Genomic DNA, 17,799 nt, shown 5'->3' with positions numbered 1-17,799 from the left:
ATTGAGGTGCAGTGCAGTGGAGTGTGAACCCAGGAAGCGAACCTGCACCCCCCTGACTGAACGACTCGCCCTGCACACCACACAGCCAGGATGTGAACCTGTGCTCCCCTGACTGCATGACTCGCCCTGCACACCACACAGTGTTGTGTAGTGTGATGTGTGTTTGATGCGTTTCCTGTGTGTTCAATGAAGTTGTTTAGTTTAGCAGTGCTGTTGCATGTTGTTCACGATCCACCTTGAATATATCCCTCCTGGGTCTATATGAAATGTTGTGTGAAATATATAACATGATTCTTGTGTCTGAAACCGCAGTGTAAATGAATGGGTTTCTATAGCCTACAGATTTGCAGCATCAGTAAAAATGTTGGGCTGTAGATCTTACTGGAGGTTCGGGTGAACTGAGAGCTGTAGTTAATGGTACCAGTAATGAACAATGAGACTATTGATTGTAAGAGTGGGACCAGGGACGATGTCCTTCAGGACTGTGCTGTCCTCAGATGAACTGATGTGGATGTGAGCGATCTCCCGGGCCTGCAGAATTCCGCTTGCGCTCACTGTGCACCTGGCCAACAGCCCCCTGTTGAAATCCTCTGGAACTCCTGCCCTGGCAGTAACCCTACAAACACCCATGGAACAGAAAATAGGCTGGCCAAGGTGGGAACAGCCCAGCCTTAGTAATGAGCGACTTTCAGTAACCTGTGTAATCTACAGCGTACACCATGTTCCGTGTGTGTGGAGAAGAGAACCCCACAGAAACCAGACAGGCTTACAGGCTTACAGGCTTGCACACCTGCGGCTTTGTTCTGAACATGTTTTGGCAGCAGTTCCAGTAAACAAGCAGCCCCATTCAGGCTGACAAAAACAATGACAGGCAGGATGCGAGGTGGAAAAAACGGCATCCTTGTCTTTGTGCAGTGCACAATAGAGCAGGATTATGACGTACTGACAGCGGCTGGCTTGACTGAGCTCTCATTACCGGCAAGTGCTGTGTGCGGTGCAGACGTTTGGAGCTGAATGTATCACCAGTACCTTTGCTATGCTGTGTGAGGACAGCAAGGCTTGGAAATGCATTGTGTTGTTAGACACCTTATTCTCGCTGGTCCTCTTTTCATTAACAGCACTGTTGAGTTGATGGTGTGTCTGGACCTTGGGACTGAACACAATAGAGTTTGAAACTCAGTTCAGAAAAATAACAGCAACCGCCAGGGCCGATGCAGTATCTGCTGGTTTGCTGGGAGACTGCCTTGTAGGTTTGGGGCGGGTCATATAAGGTGTGGCTGTTTCGTGTGTGAAGTGTATCAACTATAGTTTTGTTGGCGTATAAAATGATGACAGCACTGGAGCAGCCTGGAGTGTTGAGGTGATCGGAACAGGAAGGTTGAAACCAGTGGTTTAAAAAGCAATGCCCTGTCAAGTCAAACTGATTTTCTCACTTCATCGTGAACAAAGAAGCAGGATGAACGCCGTTCAATTTAACAAAGTGCTCTGCTTTCGGGGAACACAATAAAGCTTAAAGAAAAACAAAGAAAATGACAAATGCGCGCTTTACCTATATGAAGGAAAAACAGCCACAGTGGTAGCGACATGATGACGCACTTCATTTGTAGCCAATTCGGCGACATCGCGTATGAGATACAAAAGCTTAGCAGAGGGCTGCGCTCAGATGCTCGGGCGAGCCGTGGAAACACACTGTGTTGCTGCCGGGAGCGCCAGACAGTGGAAACAGGGTATTAGCAACAGGCTTTAGTGAACACATGTTCAGGATTCAATTTGTACTTGTACTGCTCGAAGAAATCCACTGTGCTCACTAGATGGTGCTTGCTTACTTACTGAAAGACACTCGCAATGCTTCTACAGATAACTCCTCCATTCTATTCCCACTGGAACACCTTGACCAGAAGATGGCTGGTAATAGAATATAAAATAGTGACAACGGGCACAGCCAGTGTGTGGTGTTGCATGAGAGAAGACTCTGGTTGTCAGTTGCAGTCTCTCACATTCAGTCCACTTGATGTGTCCAGCTGATCCACTTGCTTGGAGTAAGATTAGTACCATTGTTCATCCCAGTTGCAGCGTACCAAAAGTTGATTACATCCCTGGGATCATCACGTGTTTGATAGGGCACGTTTAGTGCTGATTGCAGCACATTTACCCAGACTCTGCACGCAGTCCTGTGAAGTTAGAGGCTGTGCTAGTCTGCTTGCTCTGATTTCTCTCTTCAGTATTTGCTTGCAATTCTGTTTAAGATGGGTTATACACTGGAAACCTTGTCCTTTACATTCCTCATGTCTGTATTACAATCACCCCTCAATAATGGATATTTTTAATAAACATAAGCGTTTTAAATATCTAATATAACCTTGTAACCTTTGTAAAAATGACAACTTGATTAGATCAACTAATGAACTGGATCTTCTGACTAGCACGCTGCAACTGGGACTCGGTTAGTTCAGTTCCAGGGGTTTTCTAGTTCTGAAGTTAGTGCTCTTGAAGAGGACTAAGCCGCTGGCACACTGAGATTGACCCTGTGTGTGAGTGTGTGGAACACCAGCACTGCCACGGTGGCTGTGCTCGTCCAGCTGTTTCTAAATTGTTCAGTGAAATTAACTGAACTTCTCCACCCAGTTGTGAAGTGTGTCAACATATCCATGTGTGGTCTTAAGCAAGAAGTCAACGTAAATCGTTATTTGAATAAGATGCATTGACAGATAATGACCATTCCTCCTGGTGACTGTTACCCTCCCTCAACCTAACCCAGCCACCTCCGAACCATCCCGACCGAACCCAACCCAACTCGCACCCTTCCCCACCCTCCCCTCCCTACCTAGCTCCCCCACCCATCCCCAACTCCACCCTCCCTACCTCCCTCCTTCCCCACCTCACCCCCTGGAAACACACATGAGCAGGTCTTTGGATTTAAAAGTCTTCATTTCTCACATTTCAACTGATGACGGCCTTCTTATGTAAAATGAAAAGGAACGGCCCAGTGAAGCATTTTCATTTGTAAACAACCAGCACAACAAAGCGCTTTCAGTAACAAGGCAGACAGCAAAGCCTCCCGAACATATGAGACAGGTTTGCATTAACAACACGAGACACAGCAACAAAACGTACTCGACAACAAGAGTGAGCAGCAGCTACATTACAAAGGCTCGCCGTCACATATAACAATGGAATACGCAAATACCACACAGGTAGAGAGACAGATTAACATCTCAAGTTTCTGCAAAAGCAGACACAATGCATTCATATCACTCCACAAAAAGGAGGAAGAGGGGGTGTCCTACCCAAAATGGCTTTCCACCAGTCATCATATTGGTTGGCTTGCCTTGCCCCACCGAACATGTGATTGAGACTTCCTGGGTTTTGTGGTTGGGTGGGCGGTGGGGTAAATGGTCTTTGGTTGTGCTGTGCCTCAAGCTACCAGTCTTTCCCTGGGGATTCAGTCAAAAGGGGGGTCATGCCCATTCCATGAGTCCAAACCCACATGGCTTGTCACACATCAGGCACTCTCTGCATGCAGGGAACACCCCATCACTAGGGAGGGACCCGGCAGCATCTTCGAGATTCTTTAAGGCTTCTCTGTATCTGGATGTTTACACAAGTCATCTTGCTGGGGGAGATTTCCCTGCAAACGCCGCCAGCCCCTGTACTGGGGTTGAAACTCATTCCAGCACAATTTTTGGTCATTATCTCAGTGACAACTGGCCAGTTGCTTGGGAGTGGCTACTACAGCAGCCTGGTCAGCACATTTTGGGTCAACACCCCCTCCCTCCTCCTTGGAGACCAACCAGCAAGGATCACCGTCAGGTACCCCTAACACTGCACAGCAAGTGCACTGTCCGAGACATTTTTCCAATACTCCCCACCCACCCCCAAGCACACGAGGCGAGGTCACTAGCAGTCAAGTCTAGAGTCCACAGAGTGGATGCTTGGGGGGAGCGGGAGAAAAGGAGTGCACACGACCAGAGAGGGAGACCCACAGAGACCCCCTCAGTCCAGCTCCAGTCCTTCTCTCACTTTGCAACAAGCAGGTGGTAGGGGGGCAGAGAGGCGACCCAGGGCCACCCCCCTGCTGCATGCCAAACCACACTGCGCTCAGTCCCAGCCGTTGTCCTTGATCATGTGTGCCAGCTCGATGATGAACTTGCCCTCCTTGTACTTCTGACTGGTCTCAAACGCATGCTCCTGCAGACATGGACACCAAGGCAATCATCAGTAAACAGCAAGAAGTGCCAGTGATATCAATCCCCCTACACCGCCATTCCGCATTCCACACAGACATTTACAGAGCTACTGCCCTCAACTACTGCAAATCCCAGGCAACCCCAAGCAGCCCTCAATTGTGTTCTCAGAGGGACACAAACTCAGTTTGTTCTTCTCTGGCATTTGGTCACAATCAAAGACAAGCTGCTCAAACGGTACATTCACTTTTCAGCACAATGTGCCACTAAACACAGTTGTCAAGATCAACTACAGTTTCTAAACTTGGACTTTATCGCAACAGCATCTGGCACAGTCAACAGGAAAGCAAAGCACATTTCAAAAGCATGCCGCATGTACTTAGGTGACATGGGGATGAAGAAAACGCACTTACATATTTCCAGCCCAGGGTGGTCTTGCAGTTTTCGCAATAGATATCCGCCACGGCATGCAGGCCAGTGAGCAGGACTCGCTCCTCCGCAGGGCCACAGCCCACATTCACTCTGGACAGGGAGAGACGCATGGAGTTCAGCAGCCACGCCACACCCCAGGACAAGCTTTACTCCAAAACCATGATCCATGCAATTCCTCAGCGCAGCGCTGGCGCCAAGCCCAGCGCTGCTTATGTCCAGTGTGGTCCTGGTACCGGAACGCAAACATTCATTTCTTCAAGAATTGTTATACCAATTCACATTTTATTTGTATACTGAACTTCCTTCATTGCAACTGAATCAGACAGTTGTGCAGGAGATGAGAGTCATGTGACTGAGCTTGCCTTTGTGCGAGTTCCGGCTCCACTACAGCACAGTTGACGTCTGTGCAAGAGGACCCCCCACCTCTCCCCCTTCACTGTCTCAACACTGAAACATCTGCTAACCTCATCGGACTGTGACAGTAAGAGGTGGCTGTTACCAATAAAACAAACAGATCAGACGGGCCATGCATGTTATACACCGGGCATGGTACTGGAGTGCAATGATGCACCACAGCCATCACGCTAACAAGTAGCTTTTACCCATCCAGGGTTGTGTGCTGCACAGATCCTGCAACTCACCTCAACACACATCCAGGGCACACTGGGTTTTTATTTTATTTCATTTTTTGGGCCAAGCACAAAGCGTGGACTTCATCCACCCTTCACAGTCCTATATTTTTGTGCTGATTCTATTACTGTTAGAGTCAAGCACACCACATAGGCATTTGGATTTGCCATGCTAGTCCCAGCAACAGGGCTAGTGCATTTGAAGCTTGATGCAGCTTATTCACTGAACCAGAATTTCACAGCTCCTTACAAATGTATTCTTCAGAGATTTACACATTCAAGAATTTCAAACATAGGTGCTAGTTTACATTCTCGCACTTAATAACATACAGCATCAAATCCTCACTAAAACTGATGATAATTTAAAACAAACACACAAGTACAGTGCGAGCAAATTACCTGCGTGGGAAAACACTGCCCCAGGGGCTAAAGATTACCAAAGACACCTGTTTCTGAACACAAATTGCCCCCAGAGTCTCAGCAACACCACTTTCAAACAGGTGGCATCACACCACCTGTCCCCATACAGACCCCAGAGCAAGGGCAGTGACCCGCGGGGCTCTTGGTTCAGGAGTGCCGGCTACACAAACACAGTGCTGTGGGAGGCAGGCAGGCAAGCAGGATCAGTGCTGCTCTGCTCAATACAGCGCTTATTAACCACTAGCAACAGGATACAGTGTACAGCACCCCCTGCCCATTCTATCTGTGTGTGCACTACATTATTACACTACACGTTTGTTTACAAATGCCCAAACATTCTGCTTTCACATCGATCTGTGCCCAAGCTCAGGGCTACACTACACCCATGGGGCACTTTAGGCTAAACAAGCTAACTTGACAGAAAAGGGAAGACAATGCTATGGGCAAACACGCATGACAACCCTAGAGTATCCCTCCAGAAACCCTAGCATGACCATTAGGACCACAACGTTACCAGCAGTGGCAACAGCAAGGGCTGGAGAATACAGAGTGCACAGCGGTTCACCACTGCACTGTCTGGGGCAGAGGTGCTGCTGCAGTGGACTGCTATTGAGTAGGAGTTCAGACACACCATTGAGGTACAAGTTGGATAAACATAGAGACATCACATGAGCTGCTCGTGGGAAGCCCTGACCACCAGCAAATGTGCTGGGGAGAGGAGCTGCTTGACTGGGAAGGTGGGGAGGTGGTGGTGGGGAGATGGAAGAGGTAGGGAAGGTGGGGATGCATGTGTTAACGAGAGAGCGAAGAAAGAAAAAACAGGACACTCACACAGCGTTGAAGAGGTACGCCCGGCCTTGGCTTCCTTGAAAGGACTGAAAGACAAAACAAAAGACCATGAGTGCAGCAGCTTCAAGACAACTGTTACAGCAGGAGCAGGAAGGGCAAGGGGGCAGCTCGGAGAAAGAAAGCTGCTTCTTGTGTGTCTGCGCAGCCAGCACAGACTCAGGTTTCTCCCAAAATAGACGCATCACAGAGGAAGACGAGAGAAGCACTCCATCTGTACCTAATTCAACACCTTTCAGCTCACTTTAAACTGTTCTTAATTGGCTCTTTGTCTTAGGAGAAGGTCACTTCTCACTCTTCTTCGTTATACACCCTTTCTTTATACATTAATAGAGCCGATACAACATTTTCCACAGCAAGTTAGAAGGGGTCGGGAACAGGAGCTTTTGGACAACCACATTGAAACATGTGCCAGCTCATCAGGACCTGTGTATCTCCTACTTAGATTTACGCCCAAAGAATGCAGATCACACACACTGGGGGGGATAGCTTAACAGTTTCCATTCGGTTTGTTCTTCTCTACGTGAATCCAGAGCAAAGTGTTGGAAGCATTTAAATTTTTTTTTTTTTTTTTTTTTAAATGCAAAGCATAAACATTTCTGGAATCATGTGAACATGTGAAAGGGGAACAGCTAATACAGACTCTAATACCAGAACAGGACTGGCCAATTTCTCAGCCACACTGTTGTCAATCGAGTTGCTTCAGCAGAACGCTAGTCTATTTGCAGCGCAAGAAAGAATGCAGCGATGGTGAACGCCTGCAGCGGTCTTTTCTTTACAACCCGTTGTAGTTGGTGTCACCTTCAAAAACAAAGGAAACATCCCATTTACTTGGGGTGGCAAATTCACACTTCAGCTAAACACTTGAAATTGCATTCTGTTGAAATAATTCCCATTAGACAAGAGGCCAATGTAAATCTTGTTTAATTTAATATTTCACCAAAAACTTGAGTCCAATCTAAAGGCTCCTTTACGTCCCTCTTACCTTGGGAGGTTGTCTGCAATCATTCACACTCATGTGACACTGTCTACAATGAGGAAGTCAAAGACAATGGAAAGACATTGTTAGCATTCAACAAAGAGACGTCCATTCAGCTCAAATCCACACACAACGAAGCGGAGTGTTAGGAATTAGAACCACGGGGAACGGTTGCAAACATGAGAAGCTGGTATGGGGAGGTCACGCCTCAGCTCAGCGACAGGGTCCTGAGGTCACGCTTTCAAAGACCATCTTGTAGGAGTTGGTCTTCAAGAGGGTCTTCAGCTCTGCTGAATGAAGTTACGTTAACATATTAAATAACACACCGTTTTGTAGTTTTCCATGCACTTAAAGAAAAATTGACACAAATTTTGTGTGCATCTTTACATCCAACACCACACTATTTTTAATGACAAGTTTATTAAGTCTCTCCGATCGCATAAATCGATGCAGAATTCATACAAGGGTGCAGAATTCAGTGCAGAAAAAAGAGGCGCTGTGCCTGGTATCAGCCTGCATGCAGACACAGTTGCACAGGAAGAAAGTTAGGAAGCTTAGTTTAATTCCGTTGAAACAAAAGGAGTATAACACTGAATTACTTACAGCACACAGCAAGCACAAAGTACAGCAGCAGTCACCCACAGCACAGAGCATTGCAAACACTGGCAAGAAAGCAGACTGTAGCTAATACTGCATGTGCAACTGTACCAGGCAGAGGAGAAAGGAAGATCATCTGAAAACGGGTGCAAGAAACATAGAGACCGTCAGGACAGGATGTTAACAGTTAGGCTACTGTATATAATAAACTAGACCAGATGTGATCCAGCCATCTGAAATGTCTTTGTATCAGATGGTATTTGCACCGCATTACTGCAAGACCTGCTATATCTTCATTAAAGACATTGTGACAAAGTGGGCTCTCTCCTTGTGACTGGTCACTCTTCCCAGGATCTTTGACATTGTCCTTCACGGAAACAACACTCTGGTTTCAACAGGACGGTACCTGCATGTATTTTTCTAGCAGTGCTCCTTCTCAGAAGGTTAGCCGTACACAAAATAGAACGTAACAAACAAACCAAAGCCTGACACCATGCTGGAGCGCTAACTAAACTTTAAACAGCCCCCAGCTATTAAATCAGATGGCTAAGCCTTTTACTGAATCAACAAAACAATGTTACAAAGAACAGAGAGGAAATACATTCCAGACATATACTTCCAAGTTTCAATCCTTTTCCGTCATCACTGGAGCAGCCTATGAAACACTCAGATGAGTCTGCTTCATTACAGACAGCTCTGCCTCATTTGGAAACTGTGTTTCGGTGACCACAGAGGCATTCTGGGGGACGCAGTCTTGCTCTCCATAATTAAATGACCAAGACTACATTTAGTACAGGGTGCTGTGCAATGCACTAGCTGATTATCAATGCACTCAGGTTCAGAGCAGCTGCTTCCATTAACTTGTACCATAACCAAATGTAATCAGAACTGAATAGGTGCTTTTCTGGTCAAACACAATGCCCAGAAACAAGTAAGCCTTTAATCCTGGGATAATGCTATATTTGTCATGGTTAACAGGACTAAAAAGAATGACCTGCACACACAGCGACTTCAGTAACTGTAATATAACACACACCCTGTGACAAACCCAATGCCAAACTCAGGCAGACATTAGCCTTATAAATACAGCTTTAAACATCCACTTAGGTTAATCAAACACAAGCTGTACTGCAGAATCACAAGCTGTACTGCGGGCGTCTGACAGCCTCAGATGAGGAGTATACATTTCATCATCAGGGACATGCAGTATTAGTGTATTCAATTCATCAGGGACATGCAGTTTCAGGAGAGCCAGTGGCTCCAGAGTTAGAGTGGTAGACACAAACAGACCATTTGCCAGCTCAGAGGGGCTGCACCAGACCAATGTGTTTCTAACAGATAAATAACACCCTGTGGGGAAAAAAAATAAATCAGCTCTTTGGAAAACAGACGAGTCTTTGACATTTCCAGAGTTAAAACAGCCTGCCGTCTCAAAGGAGCTACTGTACTGAGAACAGCAACAGTCTGAACAGTGCGGGCTGTGTGCAGCACCGCATCGAGCTGCCCCTTCAGACACATGGAGCAGCCCCTCTGAAACGCACCCACCTGCTTGAGCACGGGTTTGGGCAGAACCTCAGCGAGCTGCCCCTCAAGAGACAGGGAGCAGCCCCTCTGCAACGTACCCACCTGCCTGTGCATGGGCTCGGGCAGCACCGCAGCGAGCTGCCCCTTCAGAGACAGGGAGCAGCCCCTCTGCAACGCACCCGCCTCCCTGAGCACGGGCTCGGGCAGCATCGCATGGTTCTACAGAGACAATTAGGAACTGGTCCGTGTTCAACACGCTGCTCCACAATTAAGCACAGCTGCACTACAGCATATTACTGTAGGTCCTGTTTATTTACACTTTAGCATGACCAATTAACCAATTGCCTTTTTCTACACTGTATTTTCAGTAACTCAATCCATGGCTAATTCGAATGACGGCAGTGTTGTTTGCAATGGCTCCTGAAAGGGCCAAACTCTACACTGTTTGCTGTTGTTTACAAGCAGATTCCCCTGCCTGCCTGTCCCCTGAGAGCATTCTGCTTCCTGCTTTCATCTGGAACGCTCTCTCCACACAGCGGCTCTGGAAACCCTGTTTACAACACACAGAAACACAACCCTAGACAGGCAGCCGGGCTGCCAGCCAGCGACGTGCGGAGAGCAGCCTGCAGTCTGGTTTACTGCCCAGGACAGGAGCAGTTAAAGGAAGCGTTTACTCTCCTGCAGGCCCACAGCTTCTCTGCATGTAAAGGGCTGGATGACATGAGTGACCAGGGCTGGCTGAAGAACCCTCGGGGCCCAGGGCACAGAATATCCTGAGCCTCCCCCTCAATAATACCTTTTTGTCCAACTGTTTTTCCCAGCTTTAAGCATGCTAAAGTCAGCGATTAGGTTGTCAAGGTTCATTTCCTGGACCAGCTCTGATTCTGCTGGCATGAGGCACAGAGCAGTCAAGAGGCATTGGCACTCGTCAGGTCACATGTCAAACACACTCAAACCATTTTAAAAGCTTACTATGAAATAAAATTGTGACCCGTATTCCCTGCGCTTATAGTGGGGAAGATATATATATAATATGTAAGCACATAATTAAGGGGCCCCTAGTCTTCTGGGGCCCTGGGCCCCACAGGCCCGCCCTGACTGTCACCCTCCACAGCGATCTCTCGGCTCTCCACCACGGTCACCCTGCACACAAACCCTGAGTGCTTGCCTAAACAAATCGCATCCTCAGCTCTCCGGCACTGTCTTTACCCCATCACTGCACCTGACTACAAGTCAGCCTCCCCACAGACAGACCGCCATCCTGCACACAGACAGACCCACCTTATGATACACTCAACAATCTGTGCACAAGTCCTTATAGTTTCATGGCAATTCTCTCAAGACAAATGCAGAAGTGACATATGCACACATGACAAGTGTGCGGCTGCCTCCTCGTTGCCAGGCACACAGCCCAGCATGGGTCACCCCGCTCTCAGCTCTCCAGCCCCATCGCTCCCCTGCTTGCTCTAACGACACGGATGCCGTGGTACCTTTGAGATGAGCTCGTCGTGGTTGGCGAGGTGTGCCCGGCAGTGGATGCAGCTGTAGGTCCGGTGGCAGCTGGGCAGGTAGGCCTGGAAGGTCTTGGAGCGGGTCATTCTCAGGACAGGCGGCGCAGGGTGGCGGTGCAGGAACGGGCTGCCGGCCCAGGTCGGCTCGCACGGGAAGCACCGCAGCACACAGGTGAGCGCCGTGGTGGGGCTGGGCGAGGGGGGGCGCACACCTGAAACACACACAGCACTTCATTCACCTCGGGGGAGCTGTGACAACCCTGCACCCTTACACATGACAAATATTATTTATATCAACTCTGTAGCAATAACATATGCAATAACACATACATTACTTGCAACAGTTTAGAAGTTCACTTTTACTTTTCCATATCCTTCTCCAATAGAGAACCTTAGAAATAGGTTGGGTTGCTGCTGCCCTATCTAATGTAAGGTAGGGATGGGCTGCTGGCATGCACTTAATGTTTTCTGTTTCTTGTTTATGAATTGGAAAAAGAGTGGATATCCTTGAGGGACTGGGAGGCAGACAGTGTGGCCTGATCATTACAGATGATGACTAAGCGGTAAGCAGTGTGGCCTAATGGTTTGAGCTCAGGGACATGGAGGGAGAGTGTGGCCTAGTGGTTAGAGCTGAGGAACTGGGAGAGAAGCAATGTAGTCTAGTGGTTTGAGTGGAAGGACTGGGAGGTAATGTTTCCACAGCACAGTCTGTTAACAGTCTCGCACAAAGCCCTGTGCTTTTCTCCCTGGGACCCTGCCAGCGAGGACAGGGCCGTGCATAAAGAGCCCTCTCACAGCCCAGCAGCGGCTGGATTAGCAAGGGGAGAGTGGAAGCTCCCAGCTACCAGCTCCTGCTCTCTCCAGAGCAGACACCCGATCCCTCGCCAGACCCAGGGCTCTCATGTTATTCAGCACTTTCTCCACGTCCACACACATTTCACTCGCTTTCAGAAATACACTGACTCTCGTATTTCAGGGCTTGCTTCAGTCAAATCTCGAGTCATATTTTCCATCTCCGCTTTAAAGGCTAATCAAGGGGCCTGGTAGCAACAACGTTGGAATGGGAAATATGTTATTTAGAGAGTGGCACGAAGAGAAGGAAGACCCTTCGTGCACTGCCACTGTGAACTCCCATTTCAAGAGAAACCTATAATCGGGTCACCACTAAATATTAGAATTCGCTTTTAGCAATACTGCTGTATATTCTACTAGTGTTAGATGGGTGAAGGGAGGACATCTGCAGAAACCACATGTGGAAACTCAACCCTATAGAAAAGTCTATCAGATTTTTCTCTCTTGCAACAGGGAACCACAACGAGTGTGTAAGAGCTTCTCTTAAAAATAGCAATGCATACTTAAAGGGAGTTTGTGTGTATCCCTTCCAACCCCACACTTAGGGTCAGACACTGTGGGGTTTACTGAGGTGGCTGGGGACATGGTCACTGTAAAAATACATACATTCAAAGATGTGTGTAAATGTGCAGTGCTGAGGAATGGAATTGGGAGGGATTTACATAGTTTTTTTTTATTTTATAATTCTACATCCAACCCTTTATATTATTTGTGTGCATTCGTGTTCATTGCAGGGAGTGGTGCTTTTGGAACACGGTATAGTCACAGTGAAGCAGGGCAGCATACTGAGGGCAGGGAGATTCTGGAGAGATGGGCCCCCAGCTCAGGAGTGGTAAGGGGTGAAAGGTGTGAGAGTGTGGGGGGGGGGGGGGGGTCAGCATGGGAGTGCAGCACCAAGGTCCCAGCCAGCAAAGCAAGGGGGCTCCCGAAGAGAGCTCTGCAGCCTGTCATGTCATGCAGGCTGGTTTTTTGGTGCGATTTTAGATGCCATTGGAACAAGGTTGAGCTTGGTCAGGAGCCTCTCCAAGCAATACCTTTAAAATAGGGATTCCATTTTCATGACACGCTACTTCATGCTAACACTGGACTCCACTTTCCACCAGATAAAATGAGGCAGTAGTAATATACAGGCTTCAGTGCTGTCCCTCCAGCAGGTAATGTGTGTTTCTTGTTGGCTGATGGCTGAAGTGTAAAGCTGGCTCCAGGGATCAGCCAGTGTGCAGACTCCCTAGCGCCTCAGCATGGTAACGGTCTGGAATGGGCTGGCTGGGGCTCTTCACTGGGGTCATCAGGTGGGCACCTCCCCTACCTGGTGTTTTGTCGACTAGCCCACTACACCTCAAAAGACTCGACAGCAATGCTGGAGTCCCACCTCCCCCCACCCCACCTAGCCCAGCCCAGTTTACTAACCTTAGCCAGGCATTCCTTTTCAAATGAAACGACACCTACAGTCACTGATACTGTAGAAATGCACAAAGAAGCAGCACAATGCAGGGACCAAGTCACACAACGGAAACAGCAAAACTAACATTCACACTTTGCAGAGCTGCTAGACACTGCTAAAACAGAGCTCTGTCTATAACAAGCAATACACACTGTACTCAAATAGGTAGTTATTAAAGGCAAAGTAAAATTATATATAAAAACATAACTAAAATTGAAACAGTGGAATTAACCAAATACAGGAAACAGCAAATATGAGAACACAGACTACTGTCCACGTTAAGCGTCTGTCAACAAATCAACCAAATGAAAATATAACTGATGCGTCCCTTTGAAATCCTGCCCCCACACAAAGCATCTTTTCTTTATGTGAAAGACAGACACAAACACGCTCTGCAATCATAAATCTCAATGGTGTAATCAAACTACAGTACTGAACGGACTGGACATTTGGTAAACACACACACACACACACACACAACACAGTACAGAAACTTGTTTACACGCTGTTTTTTTTTTTTTTCATTAAAGTACAACACACAGTATGTATCATTAGCATTATTCACGCTCACACACATGCACATGAAAACGTGTACCTGCCCCTGTCAAGAATAAACGAACCGTTCGCATAAAGATCACGCGTGTCCACACTATGCGAATGTCGCATTAAACGAAGAGCCCTGTTTTTACATTACAGCAATAACGCGCTTGGACAAGGAGGGTAATTAACAGCAGGATATGCGCTTGGTCTTCACCACAGGGGTCCCCCACAAGCACCGAGTGGGCATGGAGAGACTGACCTGCTGCCGGGAGGGTAGGCTCTCAGTTCTGGGATGGCTTGAGGCATCAGCACTGGTAATGGGAGTCAGTTCTCTGCTCGGCTCCTAGCGCTATTCCTGCCTGCGGATCACACTGACCAGTGCTGGTAAGCCAGCCCCTGCCACGAACTTCAAAGTGCATCCCTCAAATTAATATAGTTTTTTTCTCTCTCTCTCAATACTAACCCCTTTACCCAGTTTAATTTCATTGTGTTGTTTTGCACGGTCTTACGCGTTTTTGTTGCATAGCGAATTGCATGTTCAATCGCAGCTGCTGAAGTAAACGACCATGCAATTGTTTACCACGTTGCTGTTGCTGCAGTAGATTCACGCCTCCGGTAATATTGCAAACTACTGAAACAGAATCTAACAGCGCAGGCAGACCAGCCAAGTATACAGAGAGCTGCAGCAAAACCATCCGGCCTGACTTACCCCAGCCGTGCACACTGTTACAAACCTTTCCCAAACTTTCAACCCAGTCTTTTCACATCTGGGTTTACCTTCAATCAACGCACTGCGAAACAAAAACGGTAAAACACCATGCATGTATTTACCTTTGAATAAAAAAAAAATGTACAGGTTTCAGTCGCCCCTGCCCTGTCTTGTCTGGGTGACCAGTCTCTTGAAAGCAATTCCTTGGTATCGTATCCGTTTTTTTGCCGTGTATTCCTTGGGTCTCCCCTTTTCCAGGCGCAGCGCAGAAGCCCGGCTGTGTTGTGAGTGTGAATTCAGAGCTGCATTTCACTCCCTCGCCGTCGGACCTGACGGGCAGCCACATCCACCAACAGCGGCACAAATTCGGCATAGCAACACTCCGCTGATTGGCAACCTGCGGGTGCAGCTGGCAAATCAGAAACTTTATTTTTAATCTACCTGAAAACTGCGCTGCGGATAACGGAGACCGGAGAATCGAAAACTGCTGAGGAGCAGCGCCCGACAAATTTTACAACATTTAAGTGTCGACCCTTGTCAAGCAGAGACATTTAAACTGTAGAGTAATTCGGGCTCTGGGGCTGATTATATAAACATAAATAGCAAACCACACAAACGCAGTTACCATTAAACGCACAGTATATTGCATAGTTTAGTAGCATTATATAACTTGATGAATGAACAGAGTAATTGTATGACGTTTTGCGGGGTATGTGCAATTACACTACAGGGATACAATATACACGCTTTGCATGCGTCATACTAGTGTGAAGAGATAAATGCATCTCGGATAGAATTTATAACATCTGGAAATCAAGCGGCTGATTTAATCGACAAAAGAACGACCTCTAGCGGCTGTTGGGCGTTATGGAATTGTTGAAAACTGAGACGCCACCGCGTGTCCGTTAACAAAATCCACTTGATAAAAATTGATAACAATAATTCCAGCGTTTGTTACAGGAAAAAAAAAAAAAAAAAGCTGGAGACAGATCTGATATTAAATCAAATAAACCATTAATCATACAAGCAATGTTTTCAGAAGCGATTATGGTAAGCAAATGCATTTAGCATATACTGTGATCGCGGTGGATATCTGCAGCAGCTTGTTTTAAGATCAAACGGATGTTTATTATAATTTTTTTTTTTACCCTGAAGTCCTAAAGATCAGTTGTATGCCCATGATAACTAAGATGCCTAATTAAAGCACAGAGCGGTCTAACATCTTCACACACGCGTACCTGTTGCTATAAAGGATATAAATGGCACACACTCAGGTGTTCTTATAAACGTGCACAGTGCTGTGTATTGCAGTGCTGTGCTGACAGGGCTGCACCTACCAGAACTCCGCCGTGCTGTCCAAACCCATTGCCAGTGCTGTTAATACTGTAACAGTCTTCTGCTGGGGTTTCCTCAGGGCAATGCGCTGCTTTAATCGCATTCAAATGTGATTTGTAAGGTCATGCACATTTGCAATCAGTTGAAACACAGCACCAGAAATCTTTCAATGTATTTATTTTCAGCTCTTTATTTCGTTTTGTTATAGCAAGAATTTATGATTTTTATTTGCTTCACGACTCAATAAAATATTTGTGCTAGAGTGTAAACTACAGCAGGCAGTGGGCTCCTGTTTACTAATTGTTTCTTTGTCTTTCTACACAAAACAGTGTTTGTAGTGATGACATTTTCCAGGCAAATCCCATGTAGGAGTGAGGCAATGTCTAGCTTTCTACCAGATTACAGACACAGAAATCTGCATCATTTTGAAACTTCAAGATGATATATGGCGGTCCAAAAGTCACTTGACCAGTTTACTGATACACCATGGCAACACTAATGTGCTTTAGAGCCATGCCAGGTGCCAGGGAGCAGCAGTAGAGCATGGGGAAGGCAATGGTACGGATGACAGCTAGTGTACCTAGACAGCACTGCCATTCAGTGGTTATAGATGCTCTATTTGTTTCAGCAATGGTATGCATCCTTGTGGTGCCATCAGTAATCACAACAGGATCGCAGAAATTGCAAGTACTATTTTGCAGCAGATGACAGAGTTTTATAGCATACAGGTCAGTCTACACTGCAGCTCTGTAGTGCTGGGGAGGCTGCACAGACACACACACAGAGCCTGGGCAGAACCCCACTCGGAGCCTTGCTGAACGGCAGTCCAGCAGTCACTGGCTCGGTCTGGATAGGGCTTCCTGCTCAGGCTGGTCTAGGACAGTCTGCAGCTGCTGTGAATCCCCACTAGGGGGTGCCTGGTGTTTTGAACTGACTAAAAACCTGTTGATGTCAAACTGAGCGTTCACTTAACCCAACACGGTGGCTGGACTTTATACAACTGGCCTGGTGCAAAACAAAGCGAACTTGAGAAAGTGTTATAAACAGCGCACTCTGACCATCACAAACAGCACAGGACAGGGCTGTAACATTAACAGTCTAAAAGCACACGCACGACTACACGATCTTCAAAGGCAACTTGTTTCCAGCAGGTGACTCATGCAGGCGTAAACAATGTTTTTATTGTCTACCAGTTGCGCAACTGGCTGGGCAGAGTTCTACTTTTGAGCTGTCAGCTCAAACAACTTGTTTGTGTCCCAGACTCAACTGTCTGTCTCTGTGTCCCAGACTCAACTGTCTGTCTCTGTGTCCCAGGCTCGCCTGTCTGTCTCTGTGTCCCAGGTTCGGCTGTCTGTCTTCTAGGGTGTCTCTAGTTCTTGTGAAATAAGGTGTCACGTGTAGCCAGTCTGGTTAAAAACAACTAGTTGTCCAATAAAGTTGCTTAGACTCTGTTTAACAGTGAGAAAGACCAGTTGTGTCTACACTTACTCTGTTACACAACAGCGTTGCGCAATGAAGTCTAGCAACCCCACTGTCCCACAGCTGCTTTCTGACTGCACATGCTTGTCAGATTGAAACAGACAACCTGTAAAGCAGAGAATCAGAGACTGGACACATTCTGCTTCCCTCGAGCCGAATGCCTGAAAGAACGTGGCTCTGCTTTGCTCTGCTAGTCATGCAATGGCTTGCAAAAACACAGTGGAGTTCATACCTACACAAACGGACTGCTAGCAACACTGTCTCCTTGCATGTGAGATTACAGAACCCTAGAATCAATTACTGATAACTAATACAAGA

The 17,799-nt window shown here is 47.1% G+C and overlaps 1 protein-coding gene across 3 annotated transcripts; it reads right to left on the bottom strand.

The window, feature by feature from the left end:
* Window positions 1-2,909: 2,909 nt before the first annotated feature.
* LOC121308522 (protein yippee-like 2) lies at window positions 2,910-14,963 on the bottom strand. Of its 3 annotated transcripts, none has more exons than XM_041240968.1 (5): window positions 14,790-14,963; window positions 11,102-11,334; window positions 6,497-6,540; window positions 4,598-4,706; window positions 2,910-4,188 (listed from the first exon to the last, which is right to left on the bottom strand). In XM_041240968.1, exons 2-5 carry the CDS (start codon window positions 11,207-11,209, stop codon window positions 4,099-4,101), a joined length of 351 nt encoding a protein of 116 aa, XP_041096902.1. In that variant the 5' UTR covers window positions 11,210-11,334; window positions 14,790-14,963; the 3' UTR covers window positions 2,910-4,098. The 3 variants fall into 3 exon arrangements, with proteins under 3 accessions (XP_041096902.1, XP_041096901.1, XP_041096900.1); XM_041240967.1 differs by lacking the exon at window positions 14,790-14,963 and adding an exon at window positions 14,218-14,340; XM_041240966.1 differs by lacking the exons at window positions 11,102-11,334; window positions 14,790-14,963 and having other exon boundaries at window positions 6,497-7,490.
* Between the last annotated feature and the right edge of the window lie 2,836 nt (window positions 14,964-17,799).

Source organism: Polyodon spathula, unplaced genomic scaffold (genome assembly GCF_017654505.1).
Source record: "Polyodon spathula isolate WHYD16114869_AA unplaced genomic scaffold, ASM1765450v1 scaffolds_731, whole genome shotgun sequence".
Lineage (NCBI taxonomy): Eukaryota > Metazoa > Chordata > Actinopteri > Acipenseriformes > Polyodontidae > Polyodon > Polyodon spathula.
Note: the sequence above shows the minus strand (reverse complement) of the source record. Positions and strands in the feature narration are given on the sequence as shown.

What these genes read in the sequence shown, in the direction of transcription:
- LOC121308522 (XM_041240966.1), bottom strand. Translation starts at nt 6,696, where the DNA reads ATGCGTCTATTTTGGGAGAAACCTGAGTCTGTGCTGGCTGCGCAGACA. An exon ending in GCGTACCTCTTCAACGCTGT is followed by an intron (nt 4,707 to 6,496) that starts GTGAGTGTCCTG and finishes CTCCCTGTCCAG; the next exon opens with AGTGAATGTGGGCTGTGGCC. An exon ending in CCACCCTGGGCTGGAAATAT is followed by an intron (nt 4,189 to 4,597) that starts GTAAGTGCGTTT and finishes CCATGTCTGCAG; the next exon opens with GAGCATGCGTTTGAGACCAG.